The sequence below is a fragment of the Bos javanicus genome, chromosome 24, assembly GCF_032452875.1.
Source record: "Bos javanicus breed banteng chromosome 24, ARS-OSU_banteng_1.0, whole genome shotgun sequence".
NCBI lineage: Eukaryota > Metazoa > Chordata > Mammalia > Artiodactyla > Bovidae > Bos > Bos javanicus.
Genome location: NC_083891.1, coordinates 32362341 through 32377054, shown reverse-complemented (window position 1 = coordinate 32377054; position 14714 = coordinate 32362341). Strand labels below are relative to the sequence as shown.

Genomic DNA, 14714 nt, shown 5'->3' with positions numbered 1-14714 from the left:
TAGCCTTCTGAAATGCCGTATCCTGTTAACCATTTCCACAACTCTCTGCAGGTCAGCCCTCTTGACCTCGACGCTCTGAACTTACTCATTCATTACCGTAACGACAGCCACCTGATTTCTGACGTTTACGTGCCACCTCCAGGCCTCTACTGTTTTGGGGTCCTATCCCCACTGCTACCAATGAAGCAGATCTGCACAGGCATTTCCTTTTTCTTGGTGGCCTGCAGGACTTTAGCAGTTCCCTGACCAGGGATGGAGCCCACGCCCCGTGCAGTGGAAGCACAGAGTCTTAATCACTGGATCCCCAGGGAAGTTCCTCGCAACGCAATTTCCTAAAGGCAGCCCTGGACCTCAGAGGACATAGAAACAGTTTCTCAGTGGTGCTGGGGCCTTTTCTGCCCACGATTTCTCAGTGTTTTGCTAGATGATGCATCTCCAGGCCCTCCCAGGGCACAAAACTATCTGGTATGATCCATATTCAACTCAGCATGTCTGCTTATTTAAAACCTTCTTCAATTACCTGCCATGGCATTTCTGGCATTTTGACCCCTATAATGGGGGCCACTGCTTTGTTCATGCTGCTAGGAGCCTTCCATACACACCTCAACTTGTACCATCAAAAGAAATCAACAATGGTCAGAAGCCAAAGACAGATGCTCCAATAAAAGTCATGATACCTTGTCCAGTCTCTGGACCTGATTCAATTTCAGACTTAGAACTATGTTATCGAAGGAGAGGCCAGACCCTGGAAGAGAAGATTCTGCAGTCCCAAAGCAAATATTCAGTCATGAATCTCTCAGATCATCCCCAAAGGGACCAATGACCATTTACTCAAGTAACTGCACGCTGGGAAATGGGAAAACCCAAATATTTCACAAGTTACTAAGTATAAGATGCAAGAGACTCAGCTTTATCTGGTCCCTCTGTTAGACACAAGGCACACAGAGAAGTGAGATACTAAAAGACACCTGGGCCAGGTCCGCTTCAGAGTGTATGCACTGAGTCCACAAACACATCCAGAGGACTCTCTCCTGGTGCCTAAATGTGTAATTGGAGCAGACATGTGAAGTTGTTGGCAAACACTCACATCCCTTCCTTGGTCTACAGTGTAAAAAAGCCATGTGGAAGGCTCTAAGTCTGCCCTACCCCATATCCCAGCCAGGATAAATAAAAACCAATATCCTACTTGGGGAGGATGACAGCAATTAGTGCCACCCTTAAAAACCGGAGTATGTAGGGCTGACGGTCCCTACAATGCTTCCATTTAACTCACCACTCTGTCACTGCGAAACCAGAAGGAAAGAGGAGGATGGCAGTGGATGCCCACAAACTCAACTGAACAGCCCCAATTCTAGCCACTCTGCCAGATGCCAAATCTTTGCTGGAGCTGGTTAATACTACTTAAGTACACAGTACACAGCAACTGATCTGGCAAACATATTCCTCTCTATCCTCACTAAGAAGAAAAGACAGAAGACACTGTATTCACACAGACAACAGTACACATTTACACTTATAATTCTGCCTCAGAACCATCTGGGCATCCTGCAGAAATCATCCCAGTCCACTTCACCAATGATGTCCTGGTAATAAAACCAGATGAGCAAGGAGGAGAATGCTGAAGGTCTTAGTACGATATATGTGCTACAGAGGGTGGGCATCTTATGATTCGGGGGCTTTTTTCGTTTCAGTAAATTCTCAGGGGTTCAGTGGTATGGGTCATGTCAGGACACTGCCCCCAAAGGGATGAACTTGCACTTCCTGAAACAAAGGAGGAAGCACAACGCCTTCCTTCCGTTTCGGGGACAGCATATTCCACATCGAGCAGAAACGTTCTGATTCATGTGCCAGATGAGAGAGCAGACCTGAACATTCGGCTCCTGTGTCAAAAGACCAGGAGGCAAGAAGAGTCACCGTCTTAGCAGAGGTACTTAACTTGAACATCAGAAGAAAGGAGGACTACACACAACAGAAACACAGGATCACACTTCACATGCAGATGACACACTGAAGTGTCTCCTGGTGTTTCCTCGTCCAACTTTGGACAGTAAATGGACAAGTGTAACAACCCCAGTCTAAGGAGGCATGGTATCCCAGGATTGGGACCTCCAGCCTTGAGGGCCTGAGCCCCACCCCCAGGTAAGCCCCAAAGACATGATCTGCTAGCCGAGGGGAGGAGAAATAGAGCACATAGTACAAGAGGGAGAAGAAGATTCAGTTGTGGCCCCAAAGCCGATTACAGCAACAGGAGCTCCCCACAGTCAGCTGAGGCAGCCCTCGTGGGAGCATCAGCTTGACCTCAGCCTCCGCTCACCCCTCCTTCCACAGGTGTGATCCCTAGCACTCCGAGAAGCCTGTTGCACACTAACCTCCATCTCCGTCTGCCTTCTCAGAAGCTCAATCTACAAGAAATAGCAATGTTTATACCTAAATTTTAGGGACGTCATGTTGTGGTAAATACAACAATACACATCAAGTGGGCTGGATAGTGCTCGACTCACAGAAGACACTCAGTATATAAGCATGAGAAAGCATATCCTAGGGAACAAGACAAGTAAAGCTTATGTAAACACCAGGATTATCTGTATTCTCTAGATTCCAGGTGAGAGATACAAAATACCTGAGACACAGAACACAGGAAGTCTTGATTTTTACGTAGTCTTAGCTCCAGTAGAAGGTAGTAAGTGGAAACAAAGTCCATACTACATCCATACTACAATCCAATCGTTAACTGTATTGACTGTATTCCAATATTCAATTGATTACAGAAGATGTAAAAACCCCAGAAATAGAACTGCATTTGAAAAATAAAGGAACAAATGCTAAATACAACATCTTAAAATCCTGAAATATTAATTTTTATTAAAGAACAGTAGAGGTCGCTAATGGACCAAGAAAAGCCTTACAGGTTCCTTATAAAATTTTGGAAGCTGCATTTTATATATTTGAAAGGATAAGAATTTAAAGTGCTTTGTAACAAACCACGTCCCTTTTCAACTCCTCATTCTATTTATCAAATCCCACTCAATCATATTTTAAACTATCTCCGTGGTAAAAGATCACATCAGAAGAGGATAATTTGATTCCTTTCATGAGTACAATTAGAAATTAAACTTTTTCAAAATTTAATCATGCTTAGATATTGAACACATAAATTTTTAATGTTTCGTCCGTGGCACGACCATTTAGCTTCAGCTCAATCTTATTTTCTAACACAAGTGATAACATCATGTGTATGCTAATGTTCAAATCAAACTAAGGCCTGATTTAGCATGGTCTTATGTTCCAAGTTCAAGGAAATAGTCAAATATGCAAAGAAGCCAGCACAGGTCAATGAACTGATTGGATCTAGGTAATTACACAGATGGTAATTATGCAGTAAGACTGGTGCTTGTGGAGGATTCAAATTAAGTGGAATGTATACAATTCCTTGGGAGCAAGACTAACACAGTCTAGTGGTAGAATTAAGACACAGCAACTAAGATACCACATAGAAGATGAATGGCAATGCTACAATATTCTCAGGAAATCTGGAAAATAACAGCTTCCTTCTCACTGCAGTAAGTCAGGAAAGAATTTAAGGAGACAGCACTTGAGCTACACTCTCAAGAATGGGTAGACATGCGTCATGTAGAAATAGATGGCCAAGAACTTTCCTAGGTGCATAGAGAAGGATGAGAAGGGAAGGGCTCTGAAGGAAACCAGCAAGCAGTTCACATATGAGTCAGGAAAATTAAACTATCTGCAGCTAATTTTTTAACCTCCCCTCTCCTCTGACCTCAGAGTCAAGCATAGCAATTAACCCACTACCTTAATTTTTTTTTAAGTATAATGGGTATTTTTATCCATTAAAGACTCTGTATCTGGTCCACAAATATCAATATATGAACAAATAGACCAAATAGTGTGGAATGTACTAATTCAAACATGCTGAGCACACACTTACTGGGTTGATTAATAATTTGTATGAAAATCAGTTAAGTCTAATCATAATAATGAAAAGTATAAAATCATATAATACATTAATTTTTAACTTGTGATATATGCAGATAAATCTTCCAATTATAGGGATTACAAAACTACCTTTATGGAGTATGTTAGACAATGGTTAATAATCAGAACAAACAAGAAATTCACTTTATGTCATAGTTAATTTACCAGATCATTGAAATAATTTTAAAAAGTACCAGGAAAAAGGTGAAGTAAATTTTGGCTATCGTGGCATAAGATCAGTGAATTATCATCCTGAAAAATAGGGACAAAATTGGACAAAATTAGAAAACTACTCATTTCATGAGGCGAGGTATCGACTAAAGCAGGGGCCCCCAAACTCCGGGATCTAACGCCTGATGATCTGAGGTGGCGGTGATATAATAATAATGGAAGCAAAGTGCACAATAAACGTAATGCAGTTAAATCATCATCAAACCACCCCTCCCTGCCCCCGGTCCTTGAAAAGCCGTCTTCCATGAAACCGGTCCCTGGTTCCAAAAAGGTTGGGGATCACTGGATTAAAGAAACAAATTGAGAGGCACACTCAACAGGAACTAGAGCTTCAGGTAAGAACAACAGGAGTCTTTAACCTAGCCACAGGCTATGGTCATGCCCCCAACCCCCACTCCCCAAGAAATCTGACCAGGCCAGGGCCGGCAATGAAAACCAGTAGCTCTGCCAGAGGGAAATGATTTGGAGCAATAGGACAAGAGGTCTTGTCAGTAAAAGTAGCAAATTCAGTAGGAAATAAATGGAAAAACCTACATCACAAGGCTCCTTTTCTCATTAGAGTATATCAGCCTTCTGAGTCTGTTTCCACAAACCCAGCAGCTGAAAACATCATAAATTTATTACTTGACAGTTCTGGATTTCAGAAGTTCAAAATGGGCCTCACCGAGCTAGAATCAAGGCGTCAGCAAGGCTACCGTCCTTTCAGAAGTTCTAGCAGAGAACACACTGCCTAGCTTTTCTAGCTTCTAGAGGTTGCCCACATGCCTTGGTCCCCTTGCTCCATCTTCCAAGCCAGAATCACTGTATCTCTCTGACCATTCTCTCCTTGGCACATCTCCCTCTCCCTCTGACCCTTCTTCTGCCTCCCTCTCACTTTTAAGGGCCTCTGTGGTTACACTGGGCCCACCAGATAATCCACGACAACTTTCCTATTTTAAGGTCTGCTGATGAGCAACCTCAATTCCATCTGCAGCTTTGACTTCCCCTTACCATGTAACCCAGCACGCCCACAGGCTTCAGGAACTAGGATGAGCACATCTCTGGAAGGCCACATTATGCCTACCACACAGGGCAAATGGCAAAGCAGCCTGGAAGCGAGAGAACCAACGAAGGATGAGGCAAGCCACCCACACACTCCTGGCTGAGAGTGCAGGGGACATAGGAGAAGGCCGTGCACAAAGTAAAGGCAGAGGGAGAAGTGAGAAACGGCTTAATGCTGACAGCGCTCTCCACACACGCACGGACCCTGTCAGCAGAGGGTAGAAGCCTCGTGGGACTGAGCATTCGGGTAAAGCCTCCATCTGAACACTGGCTGAGCACTAGTTTATGCAGATGCAGGGGGTGAAGTCTAGGAAATTCAGTCCACTGAAGGTGTTGCAACAAAACCACCACAGACTGGATGGCTTAAATATGATTTATTTCTCACAGTTTCCGAGGCTGGAAAGACTAAGATGAAGGCACAGAGCTGATGGCTGGTGAAAGCCTGTTTGTTGGTTCACAGATGTCCACCTTCTCACTTTGTCCTCATTTGGCAGAAGGGGCACAAGAACCCTCTAAGGTCTCTTCTGTAAGAGAACTAATCTCCTTCACAAAAGGTCTACCATCATGACTTAATCACCTCCCAAAGGCCTCCTAACACCATCACACTGGGATTTCTATCTCAGGGGAACACAGACATCCAGTACATAACAGAAACCATGCTCAGACGTTAGGACAGTTTTTTAAAAATCAGCAGAGACCTTCCCTGGTGGTCCAGTGGTTAAGAATTTTGCTTGTGATGCAGGGGATGTAGATTTGACCCCTGGTTGGGGAACTAAGATCCTGCATGCTGTGGGGCAACTAAAATCATGCCACAACTACTGAACCCATAAGCTGCAACTAGAGAATCCCTGTGCCACAGTCAAAGATCCTGTATGCTGCAACCAAGTCCTGATGCAGCCAAGTAAATATATAATTAAAAAAAGAAAACTTCTCTCTCTATATATATATATGTATGTTTAAAAAGAGAGAAGAGACACCAGCAGGCCAGACACATTCCAGATTTCACAGATGAAGACTAAGCAAGTTAATAAAAAAAATATACATATATAATAACCTCAAGGGGAAAAAAATCAGAATTCTGAGTTGCTAAAATACATTATACAGAATGTTCAGTTTTCAGTAAAAAGTTGTGAAACATGCAAAAAAAGGAAATATGACCCATCCTCCCAAAAAAGCAGTAGAAGCTGACTTGCAGTAGGTCCATATGTTGAATTTAAGTTCAGTTCAGTCACTCAGTCTATCCAACTCTTTGAGACTCCCATGGACTGCAACTCGCCAGGCTTCCCTGTCCATCATCAACTCCCGGAGCCTCCTTAAACTCATGTCCATCGAGTCAGTGACGCCATCCAACCATCTCATCCCCTGTCATCACCTTCTCCTCCTGCCTTCAATCTTTCCAAGCATCAATGTCTTTTTCAGTGAGTCAGCTCTTTGCATCAGGTGGCCAAAGTATTGGAGTTTCAGCTTCAGCATCAGTCCTTCCAGTGAATATTCAGGACTGATCTCCTTTAGGATGGACTGGTTGGATCTCCTTGTAGTCCAAGGGACTCTCAAGAGTCTTCTCCAACACCACAGTTCAAAAGCATCAATTCTTTGGCACTCAGCTTTCTTTATGGTCCAACTCTCACATACATACATGACTACTGGAAAAACCATAGCTTTGACTAGACAGACTTTTGTCGGTAAAGTAATATCTCTGCTTTTTAATATGCTGTCTAGGTTTGACACTTTTCTTCCAAGGAGCAAGCATCTTAATTTCATGGCTGCAGTCACCATCTGCAGTGATTTTGGAGTCCAAGAAAATAAAGTCTGTCACTGTTTCCACTGTTTCCTCATCTATTTGCCATGAAGTGATGGGACCAGACGCCATGATCTTCATTTTTTGAATGTTGAGTTTTAAGCTGGCTTTTTCACTCTCCCTTTTCACTTTCATCAAGAGGCTCTTTAGTTCCTCTTTGCTTTCTGCCATAAGGGTGGTGTTATCTGCATATGTTGAATTTAGCAGAGAGAAAGTATAAAGCTGCTGTTACATGCCCCAGAAGTTTAATATCCAGAGGGATAAAATGATATAGTAAAGAATATTTGTATAAAACAAGAGCAGACAGTAAAGGAGAGACAAAGGAACAAAGAACCTGAGGCATATAGAAAATGAATACAATATAGAAAATGTAAGTCCAAAGTTATAATAATTAAATGTGAATAGACTAAACAAACAAAGGTCCATATAGTCAAAGCCATGGTTTTTCCAGTAGTCATGTACAGATGTGAGAGGTGGACCATAAAGGCAGCTGAGGGCCAAAGAATTGATGCTTTCAAACTGTGGTGCTGGAGAAGACTCTTGAGAGTCCCTTGGAGAGCAAGGAGATCCAACCAGTCAATCTTAAAAGAAATCAACCTTGAATATTCATTGGAAGGACTGATGCTGAAGCTCCAATACTTTTTGGCCATCTGATGCAAAGGGCCGACTCACTGGAAAAGACCCTGATGCTGGGAAAGATAGAGGGCAGGTAGAGAAGCGGGCAACAGAGGATGAGATGGTTGGATGGCATCACTGACTCAATGGACATGAGTTCGAGTAAACTCCAGGAGATCGTAAAGGACAGGGAAGCCTGGCGAGCTGCAGTCCGTGGGAGTCTCAAAGAGTTGGACAGGACTGAGCGATTGAACAACAGGCTGAATACGACATCAAAAAGGAGAAATTTTCAGATGATAAAAACACACAACTGAGTTATATCCTGCCAACAACAGACATGTTAAATTCAAAGATACAAAGATGTTGAAAGTAAAAGAAGGGAGAAAAGACATAACTAGTAACTGTAAGAGCACTAGAGTGGCTACATTAACATAAAACAAAATTAACTTTATGGTAAGAAATATTACTGAAGGCAAAGAAAGACAAATAATGATAAAAAGTTTAATACATCAGGAAGGTATGCATATGCCATATAACATATCCCACATAATCCCACCGTAAATGGATATGCATCTAACAGAGCCACAAAAGTTATGAAGCAAAACCCGACAAAATTAAAAATACACAATTCAAGAATTATAGTTGCAGACATCAATACCTCACACTCTCAGTATCTGATAAAACAAATCAGTTAAAGATAAGAGATTTGAACAGTCCTACCAGTAATTTAACCTAATGTGCATTTATAGACAGAGAAGGCAATGGCACCCCCACTCCAGTACTCTTGCCTTGAAAATCCCATGGACGGAGGGGCCTGGTGGGCTGCGGTCCATGGGGTCGCGAAGAGTCGGACACGACTAAACGACTTCGCTTTCACTTTTCACTTTCATGCGTTGGAGAAGGAAATGGCAACCCACTCCAGTGCTCTTGCCTGGAGAATCCCAGGGACGGGGGAGCCTGGTGGGCTGTCATCTATGGGGTCGCACAGAGTCGGACACGACTGACGTGACTTCGCAGCAGCAGCATTTATAGAATCCTCTGCCTCAAAGTAGGTATTTTTTCAAGCACTCAAGGAACATTCTCCAGGATAGATCAAATGCTATACTGTGAAATAATTCGTAATAAATTTTAAAAGAGTTTAAAATACATTGTTCAAAAAATAATTTAAGTAAGTTATCTGATCAAAAGGGAAGTTAAATTAGAAATTAACAATGGAAATTTTGGAAATCTTCAAATATTTGGCAAACAATATACTTCTATTTAACCTGTGGGTCAAAGAAGAAATCACAAGGAAATTTATAAATTACTATTGTTAATAACTTTACACAGACAAATTAGACAACCTGGGTAAAAAGGGAAAACACCTAGAAAGACAAAATAACCAAAACTGACTCAGGAAGAAGCACAAAGTCTGAACAGATCTGTATTAAATGAAATTGATTTGGTAATTTAAGACCTTCTCTCACAGAAAATCCAACCATAGATGGTTTCACTGGTGAATTTTATCAAATATTTAAGAAAGAATAGTACAAATCCTTCACAAGCTATTTCAGTAAGCAGAGGAGGAAAAACCACCTCTCACCTCATTCTACATGGCTGGTATTACCCTGTTACCAAAGCCAGATGAACACATCTACAGAAAACTACAGAGCAGTATCTCTCAGGAATACAGACCCAAAGAATCCTTAACAAAATATCAGAAAATAGAATCCAGCAACATAGAAAAAGGATTAATCAACACCAAGTGGGATTTATATAGGAACACAAGGCTGGCTTAACATCTCCAAATTAATGTAATATACCATATTAATGGGCTTCCCATGTGGCTCAGCTGGTAAAGAATCTGCCTGCCAATGCAGGAGCAGCAGGAGTCATGGGTTTGATCCCTGGGTTGGAAGATTCCCTAGAGTAGGAAACGGCAACCCACTCCAGTATTCTTGCCAGGATAATCCCATAGAGGAGCCTGATACAATTCATGGAGTCACAGAGTTGGAGTCACAAGAGTTGGACAATTGAGCAACGCATACGCTCACAGTATTGAGTTATAAACAAAAACCACATGATCATTTCAAAAGACATGAGAGCCATTCATGATAAAAAGGAAAAACAAACTAGAAACAGAAGAAAGCTTCTTGACCTAATGAAGGGCGTCTAAGAGAAATTTACAACTAACATCATTCTTACTGGTTAAAGACTAGATGCTATTCCCCAAAAATAAAATAATCAAGGCAAAGATTTCTCCTCTTATTGTATTCAACACTGAACCAGAATCTAGTTAGTAAAACCAAGAAGGGGAAAAAGGATCTTGCGTTTTAGAGCAAGAAGTACATTTGTCTTTATCTGCAGATGGTATATCCGGTATATAGAAAATACTAAGGGCTCTGCCAAAACATACTAACACTAAAAAGCAAGTTCAGCATGAACACAAGAACAACATAAAAATTGTCTTTCTATTCAGCAGCAATAAGAAATCAAGAAAAGAAATGAAGAGAAAAACTCCATGTAAGATAGCACCAAAACAACTACAATGCATAGGAATAAATTTAACCAAAGAATACAAGATCTATATATTGAAAACTTCAAAATATCACTCAGCAAAATTAAAGATCTAAATAAGTGGAGAGGCATTTGATGTCCTTGGATTGGAAGGCAGTGTTTTTAATCTGTCATTTCTTCCCAAATTTATCTATAGGTTCAAGATAACACAATCTCTATCAAAATCCCATCATAAGAATTGACTGAATAATCCTAAAATTTATATAGAAACAAACTTGACTGAGAATAGAAAAAATAATTTTAAAGATCAAAAGGTTGGAGAATTTACACTGCTGCTGCTGCTAAGTCGCTTCAGTCATGTCTGACTCTGTGCGACTCCGTAAATGGCAGCCCACCAGGCTCCCCCGTTCCAGGGATTCTCCAGGCAAGAACACTGGAGTGGGTTGCCATTTCCTTCTCCAATGCATGAAAGTGCAAAAATAAAGTGAAGTCACTCAGTCGTGTATGACTCCTAGTGACCCCATGGACTGCGGCCCATCAGGCCCCTGCATCCATGGGATTTTCTAGTCAAGAGTACTGGAGTGGGATGCCATTGCCTTCTCCAAACTTACACTACTCAATATCAAAACTTAATTACAAAGCTACTGTAATAGGACAGTGTGTTATTGGTGTAAGGATAGAATATAGATCAAACAAAGAGAACGGAAGTCCAGAAACAAACCCATTTATGATCAACTGATTCCCACAAAAGGTGTCGAGGCAATACGGAGGGAAAAGTCTCTCCAATAACAGCAGACAGACTAAAAAACGTGGTATATGCATACAACAGAACGTTATTCAGCCCAAAAAAGGAACAAATTACACGCTATGCCATGGATGAAACTTAACTATATTATACTCAAGAAGTTAGACACAATGTTGATATGATTCCATTTACAATAAATGTCTAGAAAAAACAAACATCTAGAGACAGAAAGCATATCAGTGGTAGTCTGAGGCTTGACAAGAAACAAGAAATAAATACAAACAGGCACGAGGAAACTCTGTGGCAAATGGAAATGCTCCAAAACTGGACTGTGGTCATGGCTGCACGACTGTGTAAACGCATCAAAAAAACCACTGAACTGTATACTTACAGCAGGTGAGTTTCAGGCAGTGTAAATTATTCCCCAATAAAACTGTTTCAAAAAATGATAAAGAAGGTGCAGGCGTTCCCCAGTCCTGGGGACACAAGCAGAGACTGAATGAGCTTCTATCAGGGACACCAGAGTGGAGCCCCATGACCTTCGTAATTGACCTCACTGTCTGTCGCTAAGAGCCTGTGGTCTTTTGGACCCAAAGTGCTGGTATATACGTTTTTTGCGGCTTTTCCCAGTTGCTATTCCTAAGGCTATAAAGGAGAAAACATTTGTGAGTGCATTTCCAACATTTCACTTGCAAACACTGAACACAGAATGTTTTTCACCTTTCGTCCTGTAAAGGCAGCCCGATGAAGCGGCGTGTCTCCCATGTCATTCAGTACATTTACTTCCGCACCAGCCTAGTGAACATGAAAGCGTTAAACATCTTCCACATACCAAGAAACATACAAAGGTGAAAGTAACTCCCTAAGAATATATTAAATATTTTAAAAAATTAAAATACTCGTTAACAGTGACTGGTTGTCACTAGTAAAAATAACTCAGTTCACATTAATATACTTGGTTGGCCAAAAGGTTTGTTTGGAAAAACCCAAACAAACTTTTCGGCCAACCCAATAGTAAGATTCCTGAAAGTAAAAATCTACTTGGTAGACAGAAAACAGTTTCTTTTGTTCAAAAATCTATCTGCCCTTCACTCTACTTTAGAAACACAAACATTGAAGAAAAAAAAAAAAAAGGAAAACCGTCTCTGAATAAAACAGCATAGTTTCTCCACCAATTTAATAAGTTTTAGGGGGAAAAAAGAAAGATATCACCAATTAAATGGTGGAGGAACTAGAGGCTTAAGTGCCACGTTGGCTCCCAGATTTCATATTTGGGGCCAACAGATCAATTTTAAAATGTGATCCAATTTCAGAAATATCAGTATGAGTGAAAAATTATTCATCACAGAACCGAGAAATACGAGTTCTTAAATTACACAGTGCTCATTAAGAGATTATGACATTATTTTTTAAATACGTAAAATGTGCTTTGGCTATTTTTTAAACTATGCTCAAAAAAACAATGTAGTATCTTCATTAATTCCTATGTCTATTTTTGCAACTTTAAAAAGTCAATAATGTAAAAATCAAACAACTAAAAAGATAGAATTTTAATTAAGCGAATCAAATTGGTGTATTTAGCAAAGAAAAATCAAGTGATAAGCAATTGCTAAGGCTGTTATGCATTATAGCCCAAATGGCTTTTCCTAAGACTTCTATAATTTACATAGTAGCTATAGTTTTTATTTATTGAAAAATCAAAGCCATAAAAATACCTTTAATAGATCCTGGACCACCTGTCTATGTCCAAAATAGCATGCCAGGTGAAGAGGTGTCCAGCCCAAATTAGACTTACTTCTTCCTAAAAAAAAAAAAAGAAAAAAATGGAAAGAGGCATTTTTAAATGTTATTGAGGTAACTTTACAGTAAATTTTCTCCCTAGTAGCTGCTCCAACATCCTGGCCAGGGGGTCCCTCTCACCCAGCACGGCTGATGTGTGGGAGGCACGAGACTCGACACTAAGGAGGGTTTGGAGTGAGATGGATTAGGACTCACAGGGCCCAGATTCTTGCCACCTTCTAACTCAGTGCCCTCTTCTTAAAGGGGGGCAGGAGGCCTGATGGGGGTTATATTCCGACTAGTCTGTGGCTCTAAGGTGCCGAGTGTCTAACCATTTTGCCACCATCAAACGAAGATGCGGTTCTCTTGGCCACAGCATTTCATGAAAAGCACCTCTTTTTGAAAATCTGTCCTGTGTTAGAGGGCTGGATACGAAGAGGAAACTAAGAACCAGTCTTTCCTGTGTCTGGAAAGCAGTCAGCGCTGCAGACAGGGACTGAAAACGGAGTCCTGACTTCAGATAAAACCTCGGGGAGATGAGGGTAAGGGTTACCAGTGTGGTCGAGTCCAATTAGAGAACAAGAACCAAAGAAAAGCAATGAAATGTCAGATCCCAGCTGAGGAGAGGCAAACAACTGAGTGTGGTGAAAACGAGCAATGTAACTCAGTTTAGGGAAGAAAAAAAAAAGGCACTATAGTTTAGAGCTGAGAAATTTCAGAAGGTCACCCAACTTCCCAATCAAGCTTGAGAGAATACAGCTTGTCACAGCACCAGAGCCCCCTGCCCTGGAGGGTCCACTGAAGCCCAGAAGCCCCCTGGCCCCCCGAGGAGGAGCTGGAAGAGAATGGCTGCTCTCAGCTCCTGGATTCAGGTTTGGGGGCCAACAGAAATCCACCGTCAGCCTCGCTGTGCCCAGAACAGACCTTTAACTGCTCCTAGAGGGACTGCCAGTGCCAACAGTGTCCCTGTGACTGTCTTCCGTTCACTAGCCTCCAGCACTGTTTCCTCTCAACGGGCGCCCACCAGAGCCCCTAACGCCAGAGGCAACACATCCATGAGCCACAGTCTGTCTCACGTAACCTTTCTCTTTACCCTCTGTCCTTAACTGGCAGCTAGCTCTTTCTGATAAAAGATTCTCTTTTATCTCTTGGACAGGGGAGGCCCTCCAGTTTCCACAGCCCCACTGGTCCTCACGGCACAGAAGCCCCGTGACTCTCGCCATCGAAACCCAACTCAGTCTTTGGTCAGTGACCTCACTCATGTTACGATCCCTCTGTTGAGGCTCCTGCCATTAAGCACAGCTACTCCACCCTCCACCCCCACTCCAGAAGGCTTTCTCCGCTGCCATCTACAGCCTCCCAGTGGCTCACCCCTCTCCACTCCACTCTGGGCAACACAGTCTCTCTCTGGGGCAAATCCTGCCACCGCCATTGTCTACTGCAATTCAGTAACCTGGTATCTCAGACTCTCAGCTTCCCTCATTTCCCCACAAACGTGGCCTCTGCTCTACACTGGGTACCTGATCCCAGAGCCTGAGTCCGAATATCACTGTCATGTCTGAACTTAGGAACAGAGTCCCACTTTCCAGCTTGTTCACACAGGCAAATCCCCAGCTCATTCTTCAATGTAACCAACCGTCAAGTTCTTTAAACACTTTGCTTATATGTAAACATCCCCACTATCCTCACTTCTTTCAATCAGTCCAGCGTCTATTTCTTGGTCCTCACATCAACATTTCTCTGCCGATACCCTCCAATATCCTATCTTTGTCACAGCAGCTTAGAAAAACCCCAGAGTCTAATAAATACATTTGCTCAATTTGTCTATAACCACAGTCAGGTCGCTAACAGCAGTGGAAGAAAAATAACAGAACCCCGTGGATTCGTGGCTTCATCAGGTCAGGATCTCACGCTTCGGCAAAGCCCTCGCCAGGGTCCTCGCCACAGCGCCCTGTTCAGGGGTCTCTCCTACGCGCCACCACAGATACTTCAATCCCCACTACTCCCCTCAAGCCT

At 42.1% G+C, this 14714-nt stretch overlaps 1 protein-coding gene across 5 annotated transcripts in view; it reads right to left on the bottom strand.

Moving 5' to 3' along the window:
- OSBPL1A (oxysterol binding protein like 1A) overlaps positions 1-14714 on the bottom strand; it is a 252855-nt gene that overhangs the window by 221762 nt on the left and 16379 nt on the right. For all 5 annotated transcript variants that reach the window (XM_061399735.1, XM_061399734.1, XM_061399731.1 and 2 more), the window contains 2 exons: positions 12635-12720; positions 11640-11714 (listed from right to left, as the gene is read on the bottom strand). In XM_061399735.1, the coding sequence (XP_061255719.1) occupies positions 11640-11714; positions 12635-12720 (161 nt within the window). The remainder of the gene's footprint in view (positions 1-11639; positions 11715-12634; positions 12721-14714) is intronic.